The 23,762-nt window shown below is 64.7% G+C and overlaps 2 protein-coding genes and 1 non-coding gene across 7 annotated transcripts in view; 1 reads left to right on the top strand and 2 right to left on the bottom strand.

Annotated features, from left to right (window-relative positions):
• The first annotated feature begins 258 nt into the window (after positions 1 to 258).
• Positions 259 to 12,536, top strand: NELFA (negative elongation factor complex member A). 2 transcript variants are annotated; one of them, XM_051836696.2, is made up of 11 exons: positions 259 to 563; positions 8,787 to 8,958; positions 9,179 to 9,340; positions 10,147 to 10,236; positions 10,422 to 10,552; positions 10,638 to 10,707; positions 10,793 to 10,884; positions 11,023 to 11,134; positions 11,213 to 11,496; positions 11,686 to 11,785; positions 11,883 to 12,536. In XM_051836696.2, the coding sequence occupies exons 1-11, from the start codon at positions 354 to 356 to the stop codon at positions 12,065 to 12,067; spliced, it is 1,608 nt and encodes a 535-aa protein (XP_051692656.1). In that variant the 5' UTR covers positions 259 to 353; the 3' UTR covers positions 12,068 to 12,536. The 2 variants fall into 2 exon arrangements, with proteins under 2 accessions (XP_051692656.1, XP_051692657.1); XM_051836697.2 differs by having other exon boundaries at positions 260 to 563; positions 10,796 to 10,884.
• Positions 12,537 to 14,067: 1,531 nt separating this feature from the next.
• The window catches only part of NSD2 (nuclear receptor binding SET domain protein 2), a 98,317-nt gene continuing 88,622 nt past the window's right edge, over positions 14,068 to 23,762 (bottom strand). For all 4 annotated transcript variants that reach the window (XM_070067968.1, XM_070067971.1, XM_070067969.1 and 1 more), the window contains 4 exons: positions 16,392 to 16,533; positions 16,108 to 16,214; positions 15,405 to 15,609; positions 14,068 to 14,969 (listed from right to left, as the gene is read on the bottom strand). In XM_070067968.1, the coding sequence (XP_069924069.1) occupies positions 14,734 to 14,969; positions 15,405 to 15,609; positions 16,108 to 16,214; positions 16,392 to 16,533 (690 nt within the window). In that variant the 3' untranslated portion in view covers positions 14,068 to 14,733. The remainder of the gene's footprint in view (positions 14,970 to 15,404; positions 15,610 to 16,107; positions 16,215 to 16,391; positions 16,534 to 23,762) is intronic.
• On the bottom strand, positions 17,030 to 17,141 carry LOC127488274 (small Cajal body-specific RNA 23). Its single transcript, XR_007915872.1, has one exon. It is a non-coding gene; the product is annotated as a small Cajal body-specific RNA 23 (non-coding RNA).

Below are 23,762 nucleotides of genomic sequence, written 5' to 3'. Positions count from 1 at the left end.
AGGACCACACGGGCACTCTGGGAGGAGAAAGCGAAGGGCCGGCTGCAGACAAGAGCTGCTGTCGCCTCCCACCAGCCGCCGTGCGTGTCGCAACGCTCTCGGCAATGAGCATTCCACGGCGGCTCCTCGGCGCCCGCTGCTACGTCATCTCCCGCCGCCGTGCTGAGGCCGGCGCCATGCTGCGGTACGGAAACGTCAGGTCTGCGCCGCGGCCGCCCGCCTGTGCCTCGCTCGAGGCCCCGCCCCCTGACGTCATCGCGCGAGCCCACGGGCGCCGCCATGTTGGGGGTCCTCGCCAGGGGCGCGCAGGTGTCTGCGTAAGATGCCGGCGCGGCGGCGCGGGCTCCCCCAAGATGGCGTCCATGCGGGAGAGCGACACGGGCCTGTGGCTGCACAACAAGCTGGGGGCCACGGATGAGCTGTGGGCGCCGCCCAGCATCGCGTCGCTGCTCACGGCCGCCGTCATCGACAACATCCGCCTGTGCTTCCACGGCCTCTCGTCGGCCGTGAAGCTCAAGCTGCTGCTCGGGACCCTGCACCTCCCGCGCCGCACCGTGGACGAGGTGAGCGGGCGGCGCGCCGGCCCCGGCCGTGCCCCGACGCCCGCCGTCTGCCCTCCCGACAGACCCGCGCCTCGTACCGCCCCGGCCCTCGCGCCTGCCCTCCCCCACCCCCGCCCTCGGTTCCCCACCCCCGGCGCTGCGGACAAACGCCCCTCACGTCCCCCCCACAGCCCCCCTCACGTCCCCCTCACGTCCCCCCTCACATACCCCCCTCACGTCCCCCCTCACGTCCCCCCTCACAGCCCCCCGCCTCACGTCCCCCCTCACAGCCCCCCTCACATACCCCCTCACATACCCCCTCACATTCCCCCCTCACAGCCCCCCTCACATCCCCCCTCACATGCCCCCCTCACGTCCCCACTCACATACCCCCCTCACATACCCCCCTCACATCCCCCCTCACATGCCCCTCTCACGTCCCCACTCACATACCCCCCTCACATACCCCCCTCACGTCCCCCCTCACAGCCCCCCTCACGTCCCCCCTCACAGCCCCCCTCACATGCCCCCCTCACATACCCCCTCATCCCCCCCTCACGTCCCCCCTCACAGCCCCCCGCCTCACGTCCCCCCTCACAGCCCCCCTCACATACCCCCTCACAGCCCCCCTCACATCCCCCCTCACATGCCCCCCTCACGTCCCCACTCACATACCCCCCTCACATACCCCCTCACATACCCCCCTCACGTCCCCCCTCACAGTCCCCCCTCACATACCCCCCTCACAGCCCCCCTCACATGCCCCCCTCACATACCCCCCTCACAGCCTCCCGCCTCACATACCCCCCCTCACATGCCCCCCTCACATCCCCCCTCACATACCCCCCTCACGTCCCCACTCACATACCCCCCTCACATACCCCCCTCACATACCCCCCTCACATACCCCCCTCACATCCCCCCTCACAGCCCCCCTCACATACCCCCTCACGTCCCCCCTCACGTACCCCCCTCACATACCCCCCTCACAGCCCCCCTCACGTCCCCCCTCACGTACCCCCCTCACATGCCCCCCTCACGTCCCCCCTCACGTACCCCCCTCACATGCCCCCCTCACAGCCCCCCTCATGTCCCCCCTCACATACCCCCCTCACATACCCCCCTCACAGCCTCCCGCCTCACAGCCCCCCGCCTCACGTCCCCCCTCACAGCCCCCCTCACATACCCCCTCACATACCCCCTCACATACCCCCCTCACGTCCCCCTCACGTCCCCCCTCACAGTCCCCCCTCACATACCCCCCTCACAGCCCCCCTCACAGCCCCCCTCACATACCCCCCTCACAGCCTCCCGCCTCACATACCCCCCCTCACATGCCCCCCTCACATCCCCCCTCACGTCCCCACTCACATACCCCCCTCACATACCCCCCTCACATACCCCCTCATCCCCCCCTCACGTCCCCCCTCACAGCCCCCCGCCTCACATACCCCCCCGCCTCACGTCCCCCTCTCACATACCCCCGCCTCACATACCCCCCCCCTCACGTCCCCCCTCTCCTGGTCCCTCAGGTCTTCCCCCCACCCGCATAGCCTCGCGTCTCCCCCTACCCCGCTCCTGACTGCACCCCCATCTTCCCAGCGAGTGGCCCCTCCTGACACCCCCCTCACGCCTCCCTCCACCAAGGTGAGGGGGCGGGGGTCTTCACGGGTGGTGTGGGCTCGTGGGCCTGCGCTCGGGTCTGCGGGGGAGGGCGGGCGGGGGTCTTCACGGGCGGTGTGGGCTCGTGGGCCTGCGCTCGGGTCTGCGGGGGGGGGGCGGGCGGGGGTCTTCACGGGCGGTGTGGGCTCGTGGGCCTGCGCTCGGGTCTGCGGGGGGGGAGCGGGCGGGGGTCTTCACGGGTGGTGTGGGCTCGTGGGCCTGTGCTCGGGTCTGTGGGGGGGGGCGGGCGGGGGTCTTCACGGGCGATGTGGGCTCGTGGGTCTGCGGGGCGGCCCTGTTTCCCGCGGGACCCCGGCAGCACCTGCCTGTGCGTGCACAGATGGGGGCGGCGCCCCGTGTCCCGTGTCCCGCTGCTCCCCGCCGCATCCCCCGCCCCGGCCCGGTTCCCGCAGTGCGGTGCGTGTGGCAGTGGTGGGTGCCGGGTCGCTGGGCCATGTCCTGGAGTGTGGAGGTGCCGCCAGGCCACGTGGAGTGGCCGTGACACTCGGGAGCGGCTGTGACGTGGGGTGCCGTGGCACTCAGTGGCTTCACGGACAGTGGCACGTCAGGGGTGGCTGTGGCGTGGGGCGGCCGTGTCACTCAGGAGTGAGCATCTTTTTGCTTGCTGTTTGGTCCTTTTTTTTTTAAGATTTATTTTCTATATTTGAAAGAGTACAGAGAGCGAGCGAGCGAGCGAGCGCGGTCTTCATCCGCTGGTTCACTCCCCAGATGGCCGCCGCGGCCGGCGCACCGCGCTGATCCGATGGCAGGAGCCAGGAGCCAGGTGCTTCTCCTGGTCTCCCATGGGGTGCAGGGCCCAAGCACCTGGGCCATCCTCCACTGCACTCCCGGGCCACAGCAGAGGGCTGGCCTGGAAGAGGGGCAGGCGGGACAGGACCGGCGCCCGCATGGGGTGCCTGCGGGCGGCGGCTTTATCCCACTGCGCCGCAGCGTTAGTTGCCGGTTTTTTTTGTGAGTTGGCTTTTCAGGTCTGTTTTCCCTCGGTTCTTTGCTTGTTGTGAGTGTGATGGAAGTGGTCCTTTTTCGGTGGCGTGTGTGACAAGCAGACCTGGAGACCCCGCAGTCCTGGTCGTCAGCTGTGTGCCGGGGTGGCCCGTGCGCGCTGAGCCAGTCCCGGCCTCCGCCGCTGCGCCCCCGAGGAGTCTGGGAGGTCAGCGCCCGGGCTCAGGTGGGCCCTGGCTGTCCTTGTCCGTGCGCCGGCCACGCGTTTTCTGTCGCGGCGGGAGGTGACTGCGAAGGTGGTTCTGGGGTGCAGTGGCGCTGGCCCATCTGCCGGTGTTGTGGGTCGGGGCGATCTGAGGGATCCGGCAGCTCGTGGAGAGCCCACGCGGGAGAACACTGGGGCGCCAGCGTTTGGGTACTGAAGTGAGCTGGCGCTGACCTGCTGCGCGTGGGCAGGCGGGCCCTCGGGACAGGGCTTCAGTCTCACCGTGGAGGGACGGGGAGCTCCGAGGTGCTCTGCGGTAAGCCCCCAGGACCCCCGGTTCACGAGTGGCGACTCGGGCTGATTCTCATTCAGGACACAGGCACGGAGAGGCGGTTCTGGGCTGAATGCAGGAGTCGGGCCGCCCGCAGGCTCTGCAGGCAGGAGGCTGGCCGAGGGCGCAGAACACGGAGTGGCAGCGCAGACCGTGCGCGCCCCACGGTCCCGGGCGGCGCCCTCCCTCCTCAGCCCGCACAGCCGTGCTGGAATCAGGCGGAGCGGAGCTGGCCGTGGGGTTTTTCCCAGGGGGCTTGGGATCCTGGAGTGTGGACAGGAGATGAGACGCGGCGGTACCCGTGGACGCCATGGCTGCTGTGAGCGCCAGGGCCCGGCAGAGCAGAAGTGCCCGAGGCGGCACCGGCGTCCTCAGGTGGACCCTGCAGGTGCAGGGAGTGGTGGCGTCTGCTGGTAGGCGAGCGCCCTGCTCGCTGCTGTCGGCACTGGGGGCAGCCTTGTGGGCGGCTCCCACGTGAGGGGCAGGTGCTGCGGTGCAGTGCTTCACCCCACTCGCCGCGCCCTCGTCCTGCTGGGAGAGCGGTGGAAGATGGCCCAGGCGCTTGCGCCCCCGCGCCCCCGCGGGAGACCCTGGGGCGGGAACCAGCAGGTAGAGGCTCTCTCGCCGCCCTCCTTCTCTTCTCTGTCACTCTGCCTTTCACGTGTGACAGAGAAACACTCTCGCGTGGCCGGCTCACGCCGCGGCCGGCTGCAGTGGCTGGGAGCGGGGTGGGAAGTGGGCAGCTGGCACTGCGGGACTCGGCCAGAGCCAAGTGGGCGGGCTCTCCCTGCGAGCCCAGCCCAGCCCCGCCCCAGCGCGGCACCTTTAGGAACGTCCTCAGGGCGCCGTCTCCGCTACTGGCAGCAAGACCGTGGGCTGCAGGCTGGCGTGGCTTCCCAGCCTGGAGGGGCCCGTGGTCCGGAGGGCGGCCTGGCTGCGCGCCTGACTCCAGGCCTGGGCGCGGCTGCTGGCCGTGGCTCTGGGGCATCTGGGGAAGCGGACCAGCGGACGCGGTCACCTCGACCTCTCTGCTCTCAAGTAAATGATGCCTCAGAAGGTCTCTTGAACCTGACGGGGCTGATGTTGAGAAATGAAGTTTAAAAATGTTTTGAGTTCACTTTGGAAAAAAGTTAAAGTCATTGAGGGGGGAGGGAGAGGGAGAGAGAGGGGTCCTCCATCCGTTCACTCCCCAGGTGGCTGCAACAGCTGGAGCTGTGCCGATCCGAAGCCAGAAGCATCCTCTAGGTCTCCCACGCGGGTGCAGGGCCCAAGGACTTGGGCATCTTCCACTGCTTTCCCAGGCCACAGCAGAGAGCTGGATGGGAAGTGGAGCAGCCGGGACTTGAACCCGTGCCCACGTGGGATCCCGGCACTGCAGGCGACGGCTTTACCCGCTGTGCCACAGCACTGGCCCCAGTACCTTTATTAAGGAAATTCTCTGTCGGCTGGCCCGTGCCGTGCCCCTCACTCGGGGCGCCCTCTGTCGGCTGCTCTGTGCCGTGCCCCTCGCTCGGGGCGCCCTCTGTGTCCCCTCCTTGTCCTGGCACGTTGGCAGGTTCCAAGGTCCGGTGCTGCGCCTTTCTGTTACCAAGTGATTTTCCGTCCTGTGGGTCTGTGCACTTGACTCATCAGCTGATGGCTGATGGGCATTCGAGGTATTTGTTACAAGTGGTGTTGCCGTGAAGGTTCACCATGTTTCTCTGTGTGTGTGTGTTTGTGTGTGTGTGTACCTGGCTGTGGGATTGTGGGTCGTGCGGCGCTGGCTGTGGGATTGTGGGTCGTGCGGCGCTGGCTGTGGGATTGTGGGTCGTGCGGCGCTGGCTGGGGGATTGTGGGTCTTGCGGCGCTGGCTGGGGGATTGTGGGTCACGCGGCGCTGGCTGGGGGATTGTGGGTCACGCGGCGCTGGCTGGGGGATTGTGGGTCACGCGGCGCTGGCTGGGGGATTGTGGGTCACGCGGCGCTGGCTGGGGGATTGTGGGTCGTGCGGCGCTGGCTGGGGGATTGTGGGTCACGCGGCGCTGGGCGTGGATTTGCCGGGCCTCGTGGTGCCTGCTAGCGCTGGGCGGCACTGTTTTATGTTTGCACGTTGAATTTTATCAAGGGCCAGCAGTGTGCCGCCTGCAAGCCCTCGTGCTGGCAGAATGGCGTCGGCCCCGCCCGGTGTGGTCAGCGGTTAGGGCGCCGCTCCCGCGCCAGGGTGCGGCCTGAGCCCAGTCCTGCTCAGCTTCCGATCCAGCTCCCCGCTAGTGTGCCTGGGAAGCAGCCAATCAATAACAAATTTTAAAAATTGAACAACATGACCAACTCAGGTTTGCCTCCGAATTCTTCTCAGAGGTGGACTGATTTGAAGAGCAGAATGCGCAGCGGGGGACAGAGCTTCCAGCCTCTGCAGGGTCAGGGCTGAGCCGGGAGCCCCGTGCCGGCCTGCCCCTCCCCGTGTGCGCCCCAGCAGGAGCGGGCTGGAGCAGAGCCGGGCCTCTGATACTGGGTGGGGCCCCTCCGCGCCTGTGCGCCCGGGAGTGTCTTGCTCTGCGCCTGGCTGCCTTGGGCCCACGTGGGCAGAGGCGACGCTGCGCGGTCGGGGAAGAGTGGCGGCGTATCTGCGTCCCTCCGCGCGCGGCTTCGCGGGCCGTGGTTTCCTCCTGAACGTTGGCCGGAGCTCGGGGCGGGAGCCTCTTGGGCCTGGGCTTTTCTTTGTGGGAGTTTTTGACGTTTATTTTTATTTGAGAGACGGGGGCAGGCTGTCACGGACAGAGCGAGATCCTTGCTGGTGCAGCCGCAGCCGGGGGCTCCATGCCGGTCTCCGTGTGGGGGCTGCGGCCCGGCGCCCGCGGCACTGCCGGCCCCACTAGCCGAGTGTGGGCGTGCGTCTGCAGCCGGGTCTGCCCAGCTCGCGGGCGCCTGGGGTGAGGTGGCTAGCGGCGCCCTCTGACCTTCTGGGGGCAGCAGCCTCGGTCCCGCGTCCTCGTCCCGGAGCTGCGCCTCGGCGTCTCCTCCGCCTCCCTCCTGCGCGGCCTCGGCCCTGTGCCTGCCGCTGTCTCCTGCGCGGGCGTGGAGTTTCTTCCGGTTGCACCCGCGCTGCGCCCTCAGGTTTCCACGCGCGCTGTTTCTTTACTGAGGCCCAGTGTTGTCCGTGGTAATTTCCTCACTGGTCCCTGTGTGCTTTACAATGCTTCTCGGGCCGGCGCTGTGCCTGGTGGGTTACGTCACTGCCTGCGACCCCCGCGGCCCTGGGTGACAGCAGCCAGACAGCACGCCACCAGCTCCACTGTCAACTCTTCTGTCTCGAGACGCACACTGGGCTGGCGGCCTGGCGCAGCCCCGGCATTGAGGCCATCTGGGGAGCCAACCGGCGGGTGGGGAGCTTTCTCTGTTTTCCCTCTCCGTCTCTGTCATTCTGCCTTTCGAGTAAATAAAGTACATTTTGCTAAAGAAGGTGTTTCTCGATTCGCACCATGGAAGGGGAGGGTTAGGGTACGTTTCTATCAGTGACGTGCAGCGTGTGACGCTCTCGGAGAATGCGGCCCGCGGAGGCTGGAGCTGGCAGGCACTGCACCCCGGCGCGCTGGCCTACACCCACCCCCTCAAGGGGAGAGCGAGCGAGCGAGCGAGCTTCCATCCACGGCGTCACTCCTCAGATGGCCAGTGAGGAGCCAGGCGCTTCCGGGTCTCCGCGCCGGGTGCAGGCCCCCAGGGCCTCCGCGTCCTCTGCTGCCTTCCCAGGTGCGGTAGCAGGGAGCTGGCGCGGGCGAGGACGCGGGCTGCTTTCCTTTGTCCGTGTGTGTGGAAGGCCCTGGGCCCCGTGGGAGTCGCTGCGTGGGGCGGGGCCGAGGGGGAGCCTGCCACTCAGCGGCTCTCCGCCGGGCCGTCGGCAGTGCCGCGGCTCCGGTCGCGCCGGCCTCGTCGCCTTGTCAGCCTTGCTCACTTGGCACATCCTTTGCGTGTGTGTGATTTGCTGTCATAAATTTTTTTTGGTAATTTTTTTTTTTTTAAGATTTATTTATTTCTTGGAAAGGCAGAGCTATAAGGAGAGACACGAAGGTCTTCCATCCGCTGGTTCCCTCCCCAAATGGCCGCAACGGCCAGAGCTGGGCCGATCCGGAGCCAGGAGCCGGGGGCCGCCCGGGTCTCCCAGGCGCTCGGGTGGCGAGCAGTGCCCCTCTGCCTTAGCGCTGGGCTGCTGTCCCTGGTCGCTCTGTTGGGGGTGTCAGACGCTCGCTGGTTTTGGACGTGACGCACGTCTCCCACTGTCACCTGCTCCTGCGCCTCGGGAACTGCTGGCCTCTGGCCTGCGCCTGTGAGGTTCTAGATCGGCTGGATCAGGGTGTGCCAGGCGCCCTCCGGGCGAGAACTGGAGACCCTTCCCCTGCGGGCTCCTGGGGAGGGGAGGCGAGGGGAGGGGAGGGGAGGCGAGGGGAGGCGAGGGGAGGGGAGGGGAGGCAGGGTGTGGAGGCTTCGCTTCCCAGGCGCTCTCCTGGCTTGCATGGGGAGTTGGCACAGCAGGGCTCCGCCCTCAGGCCCCCAGCAGGGGAGGAGGGCGTGCTGCCACCCCTGCCCCTGGGCTGGGCCCGCACCCCTGAGACCAGGGAGCCCCTGCCCGGGGTTTGCCTCCTCTCACCCCCGGCGTCCTCTTCCTCTCGCCAGCTGTCCTCGTGGTAGTGGTGGGGACCGAGGGTCCTCCGGGTTCAGGGACTTGGCGTGGGGCGGTGCCTGGGCGGAGTTCACACCCATTTGCTGGCCTTTTTGGGCAGTCTGGGCCTGATGGGAGGGGGAGTGTCAGGCACTGGGTCACCCCTGGACACCTGTTCGCGGTCTCAGCAGGGGAAGGGGCTCCTCTGGCGGGGGCAGCTCTCTCCTGGTGACGGGGGTGCCTGCGGCGTGGTTGGGGCGGCACGTGCAAGCTGACTGGCCCCAGCCAGGCCCTCGCCCGCGCCTGAAGAGCAGAAGGGGCTGTCGGGAGGTGGGGGCAGCCCCGGGGTGGCCCCCCAGGGGTGCCGTCAGGGTCTGCAGTGTGGGGAGGCGGCGGCAGGGCAGGGCGCGGTTGCTGCCCGGGCCCGGCGGCAGCGTCTCCTGTCCCGCAGATGAAGGGCGTGCTGATGGAGATCGTCCAGCTGGCCGCGCTGGACTCGGACCCCTGGGTGCTCATGGTCGCCGACATCCTCAAGTCCTTCCCGGACACCGGCGCGCTCAACCTGGACCTGGAGGAGCAGAACTCCAACGTGCAGGACATTCTGGGGGAGCTCAGGGAGAAAGGTGCGCGGGGGGGGGGGGGGGGGGCACCTGCTAGAACCCGCGAGCCTCCACGAGGGGCCGAGGGGGCTCCCAGGCGACCTGCTGGGCTCTGACCTGAGGCCAGGGGGGCTGGGGGCCGGCGCTTGGCAGGTCCGGGGAGGCCACCAGCGGGGGCGGGCGCAGCTCGCCGTCCTCCCTTCCCGCGTGGGGCCGCCCGGGCCTGACGCCTGCTTCCGGGCAGTGGGCGAGTGCGAGGCGTCGGCCATGCTGCCGCTGGAGTGCCAGTACCTGAACAAAAACGCGCTGACCACGCTCGCCGGGCCCCTCACGCCGCCCGTGAAGCACTTCCAGCTGAAGCGCAAGCCCAAGAGCGCCACGCTGCGGGCCGAGCTGCTGCAGAAGTGTGAGTGGGCGCGCGGGGGCGCGCGGGGCGCGCGGGGGCGCGCGGGGGCACCCGCCGGCACTCCCCTGCACCGCGACGCGGGCCGTTTTGGTTTTGATTTTTATCCGTTTGAAAGGCAGAGAGACAGACAGCCGCCGGGAACTCGGATCAGTCTCCCAGGGGCGGGGTGGGCGGAGTGCCGTGCCCGCCCTGGGGTCCCCACACTGCTTTGGGGTGCCCTGGCCACCCTGGGGTGCCCGTGCCTGCCCTGGGGTCCCCACACTGCCCTGGGGTGCCCGTGCCCGCCCTGGGGTGCCCGCGCCTGTCCTGGGGTCCTCGTGCCCGCCCTGGGGTCCCCCGCACTGCTCTGGGGGTGCCCCGCGCCTGCCCCGGGGTGCCCACGCCCGCCCTGGGGTCCCCACACTGCTTTGGGGTGCCCTGCCCACCCTGGGGTGCCCGTGCCTGCCCTGGGGTCCCCACACTGCCCTGGGGTGCCCGTGCCCGCCCTGGGGTGCCCGTGCCCGCCCTGGGGTCCCCACGCTGCTTTGGGGCACCCACGCCCGCCCTGGGGTGCCAGCGCCTGCACTGCTCTCGGGTGCCCGCGCCTGTCCTGGGGTCCTCGTGCCTGCCCTGGGGTCCCCCGCACTGCTCTGGGGGTGCCCCGCGCCTGCCCCGGAGTGCCCACGCCCGCCCTGGGGTGCCCACGCCCGCCCTGGGGTCCCCACACTGCTCTCGGGTGCCCGTGCCTGCCCTGGGGTGCCCGCGCCCACCCTGGGGCCCCCGCGCCTGCGTCCAGGCGGAGCGCTGAAGCGGACGCCTTCCCACAGCCACGGAGACGGCGCAGCAGCTGAAGCGCAGCGCGGGGGTGCCGTTCCACACCAAGGGCCGCGGGCTGCTGCGCAAGATGGACACCACAAGTAAGACCCCACGCGTGGGCGCTCGGCGGGGGCCGCGGCGCTGGGCGCGCCCACCTCAGCCAAGGCTCCGCCCGACCCCTCTGCTGAGCTGTCGGGGTGGGCGCCGCGTGCTGCTGTGGGCGGGGCCGCAGGGTCAGGAGCCCCGAAGGGAGGACGCGGCTGATGGGCTGATGGCGCCCCCCCAGCCCCCCTCAAAGGCATCCCGAAGCAGGCGCCCTTCCGGAGCCCCACGGCGCCCAGCGTCTTCAGCCCCGCGGGGAACCGGACCCCGATCCCGCCGTCTCGGACGCCGCTGAGGAAAGAGCGGGGCGTGAAGGTGGGCCCGCCCCGGCCCCCGCCCCCGCCCCCGCGACGCGCCCCCCGCCCCGGCGTGTGACTGAGACGGGCTCTCTCTCCGGCAGCTGCTTGATATCTCCGAGCTGGACATGGTCGGCGCCGGCCGCGAGGCCAAGCGGCGGAGGAAGACCCTGGGTGGGTGGCGGCGGCTGGGCGCGGGCCGGGGCGGGCGCGGGCGGGGGGCTCCGCTGCCGGCCGCTGACGGGGTCTGGATGGGCAGCAGATGCGGAAGCGGTGGACAAGCCCGCCAAGGAGGAGACGGTCGTTGAAAACGCCACCCCGGACTACGCGGCCGGCCTGGTGTCCACGCAGGTAGCGGCGCCTGTGCCCCCGCTGGTCCGAGCGCGAGCGTGCGTGTGCGTGCAGGCCCTGCCGGGGCGCCGGGAGCAGTGCCGGGGGTGGGGGGCGGCAGGGGAAGCCCCCGCGGGCACCATGGCCTCTGTCTTGCAGAAACTTGGGTCTCTGAGCAACGAGCCGGCGCTGCCCTCCACGAGCTACCTGCCCTCCACGCCCAGCGTGGTCCCCGCGTCGTCCTACGCGCCCAGCGCCGAGACGCCCCCAGGTGCGCTTTGCAAAGTCCGAGCTGGGCCGGCCGAGCCCGGGCAGGGCAGCGGCCCCTCACCAGGCCCCTCTGCCGCAGCCCCGCCGTCCCGGGAAGCCAGCCTGCAGGCCGCCCAGCCGCCCGAGGAGCCCGGCGCCCCGAGCCCCACGCTGCCCGCGCAGTTCAAGCAGAGGGCGCCCCTGTACAGCAGCAGCCTGAGCCCCGCCACGCCGGCGCCCGCCGCGCCCGCCTCGCCCCTGACGCCCACCACACCCCCGGCTGCCACGCCCACTGCTCCGATGCCCCCCGTGGCCATGGTCCTGCAGGCGCAGCCCCCCACCCAGCAGCAGCAGCAGCAGCCTAAGAAGAAACTGTCGCTCACGGTAGGTGTGCCGGGCGGGACAGCCCCCTGCGCCTGGAGGTGCGGGACACCCACACCGCCTCCCCCCTGCGCCTAGAAGTACGGGACACCCGCCGCCTCCCCCCTGCGCCTGGGGGTGCGGGACACCCACGCCGCCTCCCCCCTGCGCCTGGGGGTGCGGGACACCCACGCCGCCTCCCCCCCCTTGCAGAACGAGCAGATGCTGGCTGCCCAGGAGATGTTCAAGACCGCCAACAAGGTCACGCGGCCCGAGAAGGCGCTCATCCTGGGCTTCATGGCCGGCTCCCGAGGTGCGTCCCCGGGGTGGGCCGACCCCGGGGTGGGCCGTCCCCGGGGGGTGGGGGCTCCTTGGCCCAGGGGCTTACCCAGCAGCTCGTGCTCCCACAGAGAACCCGTGCCAGGAGCAGGGGGACGTGATCCAGATCAAGCTGAGTGAGCACACGGAGGACCTGCCCAAGGCGGACGGCCAGGGCAGCACCACCATGCTGGTGGACACGGTGTTTGAGATGAACTACGCCACGGGCCAGTGGACACGCTTCAAGAAGTACAAGCCCATGACCAACGTGTCCTAGGGCTGCCCACCGTGGCCACTGGCCCCGAGAGACGCGAGCTCCGAGCTGAGGGACCCCCGGCGGCCCCGGCTCCTGGCCAGGCCCCGGGCCTGTTTGTTCTTAGAGCTATTTTTCCGGGGTGTGGGTTATAACGTGGGGTACTTTTGTGTGATCTGACACTTTTTTTGGATTCAGTAGTACATTTCTGGATGTTGACATTAACCAGAACGTTGTGATTTGTAACGTTAGTGACAGCTGTGCCTGTGGGAGTTTTACCTTTTTTCCTTAAAACCCACTGACAGCAGCGGGGGGTCTTTCCTGGGGTGCCGAGCCCCTCCCCCCTCCCCCGGGGCCCACAGGGCCGCCACAGAGCCCCATCCTCCCCGCCCGCCCCAACACTTGTCTCGGAGCCGTGGGTGTCCACGGCGCACCTTGGGGACCTCCTTTCACTGTAAAACCTCTGCTAATTAAAGGCAGCTCTTCTAACAGACGCCGCGGAGCCGTGCTTGGGGCCAGCGCTGCCCCCGCCCCACCCTCCCTGGGGACCGAGGCCCGCTGGTGGTCCGGGCGCTGCAGCCTGTGGGGGCCTCAGTGCCCAGTGCAAACGCAGCACACGAGCCACATAAAAGAAATAAGAAAAAAGCCTTTAAAAATGTTTTAATACAAAAATACTCATACACAACTTTCCAAACACAACTTTCCACTTTAAATGCTATTTCCCCCAACTGGCAATTCTCACTCAAATCTCTATTTCAATATATTTGCCTCAGAAGTGAACTTCAAGTTTTTAAGTCTAACTATGAAAACTGGTGATAGCACCCAGGATTCCTAGGAGGAGCCTGCCCGTGGTCGTGTGTAGGCACGGGGAGCTGTGTGGGGTGGGGCGGGGCGGGTGCACGCGGCAGTTCCTCCCCGCTGACCCAGCACCAGGGCTGCGTGACTTCCGTCAAACAGGCCCACCCGCCGGAGACCCGGGCAGACGCCGCAGGGGCAGAGCCCGGCCTCTCCACTGCTGGACGCGCCGACGCCGCCAGGCCTGCGGGCGTGGGGCTGCCGCCTGACCCTGTGTGGGCCTGCGTCCCGGTGTGGCTCCTGCTGGCTTCTGAGGCCAGGGGTCCCGACACACACGGGCAGCTTCCGGTCCATGTCCCCGTTCGTGGCCAGGGATTGAAGCTGGTGTTCAGAACATACTGAATCCTCAGAACAGAACTGGGCGGGGTCAGGGCCCTGCCGTGTGCACGGCCAGCTGCGTGCCCAGATCTGTAAACCGGTTTTCTAAAGTTAGTGTTACTTGCTGGTTGGTTGAACAGTCTTTGGAGACGGGAGCCTGTTAAGTCCATCTTTCAGGAAGATGGGATTTGAAAGTTCCAAAGTGACTGCACGGTCCTAGAACGTCACCACCATCGAACACAAGAATAAGTTAGCGTGCTCCCGGGGTGCACTGCAGACGCGGTCTGGGAGCCCTCGGCCGGCAGGAGGGGTTCTCAGACAAGTGACGGCGCTGGCTCGCCCTGCCCAGCACTGAACAACCTGGAGCTCAGCGGGAGTCTGAAGACAGAGGCGGCAGGCCCCGAGGGGGCGCCACCCACCGGCCGCCCGTGCCCAGGAGGCCGACCTGCGTCCGCACTTTGGTTGCTTGCTGCAGACCACAGGGACAGCCTCTGGCTGGCAAAACCGCCTCCCGCTCCCCGGGGGCCAGGGCGGTGCTCGGCCCTGCCAGAACCGGAGTCCACGGGACCCGGGTGGTTTTCAAGTTGTGTAAACTTTTCTCTGGAATGCGTGTGAGACAAAGGCCCGGCCTCCTGCTTCCTCTGGGTGCTCGGCCCTGGCCAGCACCTAGGGGAGCCTCGGGGAGTTCTGTGTGGGGTGCGGCCTTACTACAGTCTGGGGACCGCAGGGAAGCTGCCGTAGCCAGCAATCCTAAACCCCGACCTGGCCTGGGTCCCCGGGCAGCCGTCAGGCCCCTGCAGAGCCCGGTCCAGGCGGGTACTCTGGGTCACATCAGTAAATACACATTTCAGTCGGTGGTGACTTGTGAAGAGTTTAGCAAAAATATATTGAGAACAAAGGCCAGAAACGGGTAAAGAAAAGCCAAATGAAAGAAACAGACCAAGTTCCCCGGCGCTGGTGAGGCCTGAGCGTGCCCAGGAGAGGCGCAGGGAGGGCTGGGGCCGGCGTCTCACCAGCTCGGGAAAGCACGTTGAGAAATTCACATTAGTACACAAAACGAAACATACAGCTGGTCCAGAAGAACGAGTAACGGTCACAACCGTGGTTTCCAAGGAGCCCAGGGTGACTGGCGTCTCCCGAGTGGTGACTGAGCAGGACCGGGCGGCGTTAGCGAGTTAACAGTGACCCTTAGGAAGAAAGACTATTCTATACACTTCAGGTGAGATAAAAACATTTCATATGCCAATTAACTCAATCACAACTTTAACCTAAAAACAGCGGAGGGGACCCTGGCGCTGGTGGAGATTCAAGTGTCGCTGTGGCGCCGAGGGCTGGCGGCTCGGACGGTCGTCAGTGCAGACGCAGCGGCGCTGCGCGGGATGGCTCAGTGGAGGGAGGCCTACATCTGTCCCTGCGGCTCCGGGCGTGGGCCTCGGGGCCAGCGCCACGGGCCCCCCTCCTCGCAGGCAGGGCCGGCGGCCCCGCGCTGCCTGGATCTGCCAAGCGGGCGCCTGGCACTACTTGCCTTCCGTGACCCTGCGCCAGCACCGCCGCCGCCGCCTCTTCCCCTTGCACTTGGCTGGCTCCGGGAAGGGCGAGTCATGCTCGCAGCAGTAGGCCTGCCCGTCCTGGGTGGAGCTGAACACGGCCCCGTCCTGGTGTTCCTTGCAGAACGAGTTGGGGCACAGGTGGCAGAACGACGTGGAAGGCTTGCCGCACACGTCACAGTGATGCCAGGGACACTCCCACTTCCCTGCAACGAGACAGGACGCCACTGAGTGGGCACTGCCGGCCAGGGCAGGGAGCGCGCCGAGGCCGCCGGCTCGCCGCCTCCCGTGTCCAGGCGCCCCGGCTCCTCTGGGACCTGACGTGCCGGCCATCACCCGTGATGACACCTGTGTCTCCAGCCTTGCTCTGTCACCTTTTGCCGCCAGAATGCTCGCCTTCGTACAAACGTCTGTCCTTTTCATGGCTTTCTGGTTTCTCGGGCTCCCTGGAGACTGGGGCCCCTCCTCTCTCAGGTGCAGGCAGCGCACGCCCTGGGCCCCCCACTTCCAGGTGTGGGGCAGCCGGCTGGTGAGCACTGACGGGGATGTTGGGGACCAAGCCTGAGCCCCCCTCCCCCAAGGGCTCCTGCAGGCGCCAGCATCGCGCAGAGCCGAGGGAAGAGCCCGGCCCGGGGACCTACCGAAGGGCCGCTTGCCCAGGCCCAGGCAGGACAGGTGGTAGGCTTTCGTGCACAGCTTGCGGTCACACAGCACCAGCTGGCCGCCGTCGCCGCAGCGGAAGCACTCATCCTCCGACTGCCGCCGGCCGTCCCCCCTGGCGCGGCGCCTCCGGCTTTTCTTCTTGGCCTTTTTGCCCTTCTCGTCCGCAGACAGGGGCACTGACGTCTAGAAGCAGACACGGCGGTTACCGGGAGGGGAGAGTGCGTAGGCCGCGGACGGGAAGGTCAGCGGGCAGGCTGGCAGCCCCGGCAGGGGCAGCTGTGGCTGGAAGGACGTCGAGGCCACACATAGGCACGGCTCTGCCCCAAGGCCAAGCCGCTGGTGCGGTGTGGCACCCGTCAGAGCGCCAGTTTGAACCCCGGCTGCTCCACTTCCAACCCAGCTCCCCGCTGATGCGCCTGGCGAGGCAGTGCTCCGCCCACACGGCTGGGGCTCCGGGCCCTGCTTGGGCCTGGCCCAGACCTGGTGGTAGCAGTGAGCTGGGGAGTGAACCAGTGAATGGAGACTCTCTCCCTCCCTCTCTGCTCTTCAAATAAGTAACTACATCTTAGGGGGAAAAAAAAAAAAAAGGACTTCCCTGAGTGTGCTGAGCGCGGGCGGCTGGCGGGCGGCACAGCCTCGCCTGACCACGCCCCCGAGCCCGAGGAGAGGCGAGGCGCGTACCTTCGGTCTGTCCCCCAGGAAGCCACTGCAGTTGGAGGCCCCGCAGCGACAGACGGTCTTCTCGTTGCCCAGGCAGTCGAGGTTGTAGTTGAAGGTGAGCTCCGTCCCTGGGGGGGGGGGGGGGGGGGGACCACACTGGAGATGGTGCCCTCTCCTGGCCGCGCCCAGGCCTGGCACTGTGCCTACCTTCCTACCTGCACTGGCAGAATCCACAGCTGTCCACTCTGCTTCTGACTCCCACGTCACCACCCACCTCCCTCCGCCCAGGTCCCCGCGTGCGGTACCTGCAGGAATGTCGCACACAGCAAACAGGCCCACGCGAGTGTCGCCGTTCACCGTCCACTTGAGGGTCTCGCAGTTGGGCTGGCAGCTGTGGTTCATGAAGCGCGAGTAGTTCCCCTTGGGGCCGGCGTCGATGATGCGGTCCTGTGGGGAGAGGTGGAGGTGGGCCCCCGGCTGTGACCTGGCACCCCCGTGGAGCGCGGGGTCGTGCGCCAGCCAGGGTCCTGCGAATGTGCCTGGGAGGGCAGCTCAAGATGGCCCAAGTCAGCCCCTGGGAAACCCCGATGGAGCTCCTGGCTGCAGCCTGGCCCAGCCCCAGCTGTGGTGGCCATCTGGGGACCGAACCAGCAGACGAAGACCCCTGTGCGTCACTCACTCTGCCTTTCAAATAACTATCACAGGAAAGCCAAGTGATACACGTCTTTACTTCAAAAAGTTCATGGACAGAATTAAAAGTTTATTTTGGCGCCAAAAGTTTTTGAAAACCACGCGTAGGATTTCCATTATACTCATGTGTATGATTTCAAAGACATTTCCACCGAGAGACGCCTTGGAGCCGCTTCCCACGGACGGGCGTGCCGCACGGTGGCCACTGAGAGCAACGACGCGCCCTCCCGCAGGACTCGCACGGCCTACCGCCGCTTGCACTGAAAACCGTGGTGCCCGTACCACTCAGGGCACCGCCAAACCAGTCCTGTCTCTTGCTCACGGACAGGTCAGGACCACAGGATGACCGGAGCCCTGGTGAGCGCAGGACCCTGAGATGGCCCTAAAATGACCGATGACAGACAAAGGCCACGAAGAAATGGCAGTGTGTCACGCCGAGGCCCACGTCAGCCTGCCTCATACGCCGGCACTGCGAGACCTATGCCACGTGCCTGGCTCCAGCTCTGCCCCCGATCCCAGCTTCCTGGCAGGGCACCCCGGGAGACAGGAAGGGCAGCTCAAGTAGCCGGGTCCCTGCTGCCCGCGTGGGAGATCTGGACGGAGCTCGATTCCTGGCTCTGCCTGGTCCAGCCCCAGCTGCTCTGGGCAGTTGGGTTGAGTCAGCAGTTGGGAGATCTGCCAGCCTCTCTTTGCTTTTCAAATGAAACTGAAAGTTTTATAAAATGAGCACCAGATATAAACAAACGATTCCGCAAAGCCAATCTAGACAGACAGCCGTAAGGGAAGCAGTGGACAGAGGCCAATGAGGACGAGCCCGACGGCAGGTGCTGTGTGGGACCCCTGCAGGAGACCCCGGGAGGCAGCGGGTTCCTGGAAGCCCCACAGAGTTCTGCCCCTGGCCTCAGCCCGACCCAGCCCCACATGTCGCAGACTGAAGACCTCTACTCTCAAAGAAAATGAAAATAACTTTTTTTTTAAGTATTTGTCTGACAGAGTTACAGGGAGAGACAGAGAGGTCTTCCATCTGCTGATCCAGTCTCCAAATGGCGGCAATAGCTGAGGCTGGGCCAGGCTGAAGCCAGGAGCCAGGAGCTTCTTCCAGGTCTCCCACAGGGATGGCAGGGACCAGGTACTTGGGCCATCTTCCACCGCTTTCCCAGGGGGCTGGTGCTGTGGCAAGGTAAAGTCGTGACCTGCAGTGCCAGCATCCCATTTAGGTGCCAGTTCAAGTCCCAGTGCTCCACTTCCAATCCAGCTCTGCTGTGGCCTGGGAAGGCAGCAGAAGATGGCCCGAGTCCTGGGGCTCCTGCACCCACATGGGAGACCTGGAAGAAGCTCCTGGCTCCTGGCTTCAGATTGGCACAGCTCCGGCTTTTGCAGCCATTTGGGGAGTGAACCAGCAGATGGAAGACCATTCTGTTTCTCCCTGTCTGTAACTCTGCCTCTCAAATAAATAAATAGGCCAGTGCCACGGCTCACTTGGCTAGTCCTCCACCTGTAGCACCGGCACCTCGGGTTCTAGTCCTGGTCGGGGCGCCGGTTCTGTCCCGGTTGCTCCCCTCTTCCAGTCCAGCTCTCTGCTGTGGCCCAGGAGGGCAGTGGAGGATGGCCCAAGTGCTTGGGCCCTGCACCCCCATGGGAGACCAGGAGGAAGCACCTGGCTCCTGGCTTCGGATCAGCGCAGCGCACAGGCCGCAGCAGCCATTAGGGGGGTGAACCAACGGAAAAGGAAGACCTTTCTCTCTGTCTAACTCTGCCTGTCAAAAAATCAATCGATCAATCAGCAAGCCTTTCTTTTAAAAGGGAGCAGCCAGGACACAAAGTGGCGTCAGCATCGCAGGCGTGGCTTTACCAGCTATGCCCAGCTATGCCCCCGGTGAGTAAACTTCGGAACAAGATGAGCTCGGGGGCTGCACACTGCCTGGGGCGGAGGCAGGAACGGGCTGGAGCACTGTGGTCAGGGGCACGGCACCCACAGGCGGGCCCCGAGGGACGTTCCTGGCTTCTGGCAAAAACTAAGCCACGCCGCTGCCCAGCAACGAGCAAGCGGAGACAGACCACACAGACAGACGTCCCGCGAGCACGTGGGAGAGCCGAGCGCCTGGGAGTGAACCAGCAGGCGGAAGACCCTCTCCATTGAGCAGGGACACTTTACAGTCCTTCAAAGGCACACGGGAGGGGTCTACCATGAAAACAGCATGCGTGCATTTCCAAACTTTGCTCCAAACAGACGTCTTTCCATTCCGTTTTTCCACGCACTTTCTGAAGCCCCTGCACCTGACAAAGACCAAGGTGACGGAATTCGGCTCCGTGGCACTCCCCGTCACGGCCAGAACCCGCGCCCACTCTTCTAGAGCCCTCTGCCTGCGCGTCCACGTCCCCTCCTGGCCTCGCCCAGCTCACTCCCCTGGGGCTGGCTGCCACGCCTCCGCCCGGGCTGGGGTCCATCTCTGGCAGCCTGTAGCTCCTGGGTTTACCGTGCGCCAACACACGGCAATGCTCACTGCGCCTGATCAGAAGCAGGTGTGGGCAGCAGGACGACGACGTCACTTTCCTCCCAGAACACCTCCGAGCACCCCGCGCCGTTTCCTCTGCTTTATCGTTCTGTCCGCGACAGTCACTTCTGTGACGCCATCTTCCACGTCAGTCACCTCCTCTGCGGCTGTCTTAATTTCTCAAACCACCGCTGGCCAATGCAGTGAGGATTCTCCCTGGTTTAGAACTGTTGTCAAGCATGCCCAGTGTGAAATTTATAATCTTCTCTTCAGATTGTAAAGTGACTGTCAGACGCCGCCCGCCTGCAGAACTCGGCACCTTTCACACAAACCAACACCCGCCCCCGGGCCGTGAGCCTGGCCGCTCCCCGGCTTCTGTCACATAACATGACGCACCACACTGCAGAAGCGCTCGAAAAAAATTTCTTTTTTTATCTGAAGGCAGAGTTAGAGAGAGAGAAAGAGAGCGAGCTTCTGTCTGCTGGTTCACTCCCCAGATGGCGGCAACAGCCAGAGCTGGGCCAATCAGGAGCCAGGAGCTTCCTCCGGGTCTCCCACGCGGGTGCAGGGGCCCAAGCACTTGGGCATCTTCCACTGCTTTCCCAGGCCACAGCAGAGCTGGATGGGAAGTGGAGCAGCCGGGACTAGAACCGGCGCCCACGTGGGATGCCGACGCTGCAGGCGCAGCCACGGAAGCCCCTTCTTCCCAAGGCCGAGTACCACGCAACTGCAGGTCCACCAAAGCTCGCTCTTCGTCCACGGCTGCGGGACACTTGCACCCCTCCCGCGTTTTGGCTGGGGTAATTGAAATGCTGTGGGTGTGGTGTCAACGCCTTTCTCTGCGCCTCTGCCTCCCAGTCTTCAGTGCTAACCAGGGCGGATCGGCCCGACCCTGTGACGATGCCCCTTGGCACTCCTGTCCAGTTACCGACTCGTATCACACCGACAGCCGTGACCCAGGGCTCCGGCTCCATGTCCTGGCTGACCAGCTATCTCCCAGCCAGGCTCATGGCAGGGGGGTCTCTTGCTTCGGTTTCGATTGTTATTTCTCTATCAGCGGTGAGGGACATCTTTCTGTATGTTGCTGGTCATCTGCATACTTCTTTGAAGAAATGTCTATTCAAGTCATCAAAAAATTTTTATTTTTGTTTTATTTGGAAGGCAGACAGATGGAAAGAGATCTTCTACCCCCTGCTTCTCTCCCCCACATGCCTGTAAGCAGCTGCGGCTGAGCCAGGCCGAAACCAGGAGACGACTGCAGCCGGGTCTCCCACGGGGCGGCGGGGTCCGTGTGGCTGGGCCACGGTTGGCAAGCAGCTGCATCCGAGAGTGACTGGGCGGGGCCCTGCGTCGTGGCCCCCGCTCACTCTTGTATTTGGCTGTCTGCTTCCTGCGGTTGAGTTTTAGGAAGTTTCTGCATTCTGGGTGTTAATCGGGTATCAGGATTAACAGACACTGTCTTTGGCACAGAATTCAACCATGTCCACGAGGTCTGGTTTGTCCACTTTGTCTTTCGTCCCCTGCACCTTTGTGTCAAGTCTAAGAAATCACTGCCCGGCACCGAGCAGCTTCTGTTCCGGGTTTCACTGTCTCAGGCCTGACTTGGGCCCTGATCATCTAGAACTTCGCATGTGATGTTGGGTCAGGACCCAAACACCCCTCCCGCACGCGCAGACCCAGCCTCTCGGCTCTCGTCCAGATCCGCAGGACCACAGGGCTCACCTGGCTCAGAGCTGCGTTACAACACGGCCATGCTCCCAGCTACAGCTCTGTGCTGGCAGACCGCTGGAGCCGCACGGTGTAGGGCCTCCCCCTTCACGGCCCCTGTGTCTGTGGCGTCTCAGGAGGGTTTGTGGATTTTACTGGCCAACTGAGTCCTAAGTACTCCATTCTTTCCGAGGCTGGGTCACCACTGCAGCTGTCTGCTGACCTCCCTCCTGTCAGGCACAGAAACTGGGTGCGTGTGTCCACTCTGCAGTCCACGGTCATCTCTTACTACCTCTCATGGCTTCTCACACAGTCAGCAGAGAACGCTGTACTCTTCCTCTCCAGTTTCCATGATTTCATTTCATTTCCTGGCCTGTTCTGACTAGACTTTCAGTGTTCTGTTGAGTGAGCGGCAAAAGCAGCATCCTGGCCTCGCCTCTCCTCGGAGGCGCAGCTCAGCCCACGCCGGCTGCGTGTCCCACGAGCTTCCTCCACACGGAGGCGGTCTCCTCCTGTCCCACAGCGGCCACCTTTGCTCTCCAGCAGCTCAGGGGATCACGTGTCCCTCTCCACCCTGCAGACCACGTGGTCCACTCCACCCTGCAGATCACGTGTCCCTCTCCACCCTGCAGACCACGTGGTCCACTCCACCAGAGAGTCCCGCTGCCTGGCGTTTGTTTACAGAAGCACCCCTGCACTCTAGCACGAAGCCCTCGCGCGTGGCCCGATTCCTCTGCCTGACGGCCACGAGGGACGCGGGCTGCAGCCCTTCTCTTCTGTGTCGTTGCTGGGCTTTGGTGTCAGGATACTACTGGAGAACAGAATGCATTAGGGGCCGGCACTGTGGTGCGGTGGGTTAAGCCAACGCCTGCAACACTGGCTATCCCATAGGAGCACCAGTTCAAGTCCTGGCTATTCCACTCTCTAAAAAAATTTTTAAGAACTTATTTATTTGAAAGTTAGAGTTACATAGAGAGGAAGAGACAGAGAAGAGAAAGATCTTCCATCTGCTGGTTCACTCCCCAGAAGGCTGCAGCTGCCGGGGCTGGGCCAGGCTGAAGCCAGGAGCCAGGAGCTTCTTCCGGATCTCCCACGCTGGTGCAGGGGCCCGAGCACTTGGGCCATCTTTTGCTGCTTTCTCAGGCACGTTAGCAGAGAGCTGGATCGGAAGTGGAGCAGCTGGGACTCGAACCAGCGCCCATGTAGGATGCTGGTGTCACAGGCAGGGGCTCCACCTGCTGTGCCGCAGAGCCAGCCCCCATCATTTGTTTTTAAGTCTGACTGTACGGCGTCTCTGTGTGGATCTCTGGGTTCCTGTCGCTTGGAGTTCATTCAGCCTCTTTGGAGTTTACACTCCTGCATTTCATGAACCTTCTTCCGACGTTCTCTCTGCTCTTCCCAGGACGCCCACAGGCACGGGCTTGTGCCAGGCCCTCGGCTGTGCCCGCTCCTTCCATCCTTCTCTCTGTTCCTGACGCGACGATTCCCAGTCCTTTCTCAAGCTCATGATTCTTCCTCTGTGCTTCAGGTTTTCATTTCAGGTTTGTACTTTTTGTCCCAGTTTTCTGTCCACCTTCCCTCCTCATGGGAATTGTGTTCACACATGGACCCGACCGTCTGCGTTGTCTGCCTCTGGTTTCTGGCGCGTCTCGGAAGCAGCTGCTCTGAAGTCTGTCTCTAGGAGACCCCACCCCGTCTTCAGGGACAGGTCTTGTCCACTGCTGCTTTCCTTTCAACGGGCATGGGCCCCTTTTTCTTGCTTCTCCACAGGTCTTGTGATTTTTTTGTTGAAAAGTGGACTGTTTACTCCATTTAATGTGGTAGCTCCTGAAGGCCGCTTTCCCCAGGGTTTGCAGTTTTGTTAGTTTTTATTATTTGTAGGTTTTGGGATTGATGTACACAGCGTCTGTGCCAAGGACCAGAGTGGGATGAAAAAAAAAAAAGATTTGAAAGGCAGAGATAGAGAGACACTGACTGTCCACCTGCTGTCCACTCCCAGAACTCCTCCTGGGTCTCCCGCAGTGTTCAGTAACTTGAGCCATCACTGCTGCCCCCAGGTGCACACTGGCAGAGGGCCGGCTCAGAGCCGGAAGTCACGCCCAGCAGGGACTTGGGTACAAAACGCAGGCAACCCAAGCAGTGCCTCGACCACTGCAACACCTGCCCCGGGCTCAGGCCTCCACAGGTCCTTTCTGGCCAGGTGTGGTCACTCTCTGCTTCCCCACAGGCACGCTGCTCGCAGCGTCCCAGTCTTTCATGAGTGACTCTCACAGGGGGAGAGACAAATGAAACCTGTTAAGGCAAGGGCAGGGCTCGCGACAACCGCGGGAAGGGCACCACCATCCCCGCCTCCGAGACCAGACCCTCACAGTCCTCTCTGCCCACCTTGGCTCACTCCACAGACGGGGCACAGCTGGCTGCCAAGGCGGATGGGTGGCAGCCACTGTGCCAAGAGCTGGACCTGGCAGAATGAAGGCAGGGTTCCAGCCAAGCCTTCCTGTGAAGTCTGCTGTCCTGCACAGACCCCGAGTCCCACGCAGCTCCCATAGGCAGACTGCGCCCGTGTGACTGCCACCTGCCCCCTTCCCAGAATCCTCTCCGTGACAATCTCAACTCCCAGTCTCACTCGTTGAAGTCTGTCTGCTTTACCTCCTCATGTCTCGTTTTTCCTCTGATCTCTAAACATCTATATGGCTTTAACCATTTCTAATTCACTTATTTTACATTCTTCTTCAGACTTAGCCCCAATAATTCAGGCTCTCACAACAGCTAGGCCCGTGTGTG

This window comes from Oryctolagus cuniculus, chromosome 2 (assembly GCF_964237555.1).
Source record: "Oryctolagus cuniculus chromosome 2, mOryCun1.1, whole genome shotgun sequence".
Classification (NCBI taxonomy): domain Eukaryota; kingdom Metazoa; phylum Chordata; class Mammalia; order Lagomorpha; family Leporidae; genus Oryctolagus; species Oryctolagus cuniculus.
This window is presented reverse-complemented; position numbering and strand designations above follow the sequence as displayed.

Excerpts from the sequence above, each read along its gene's own strand:
- NELFA (XM_051836696.2), top strand. The coding sequence starts at position 354 with ATGGCGTCCATGCGGGAGAGCGACACGGGCCTGTGGCTGCACAACAAG. Across the intron at positions 564-8,786 it reads CGCGCCGCACCGTGGACGAG|ATGAAGGGCGTGCTGATGGA; the intron begins GTGAGCGGGCGG and ends CCTGTCCCGCAG. Across the intron at positions 11,786-11,882 it reads CTTCATGGCCGGCTCCCGAG|AGAACCCGTGCCAGGAGCAG; the intron begins GTGCGTCCCCGG and ends GTGCTCCCACAG.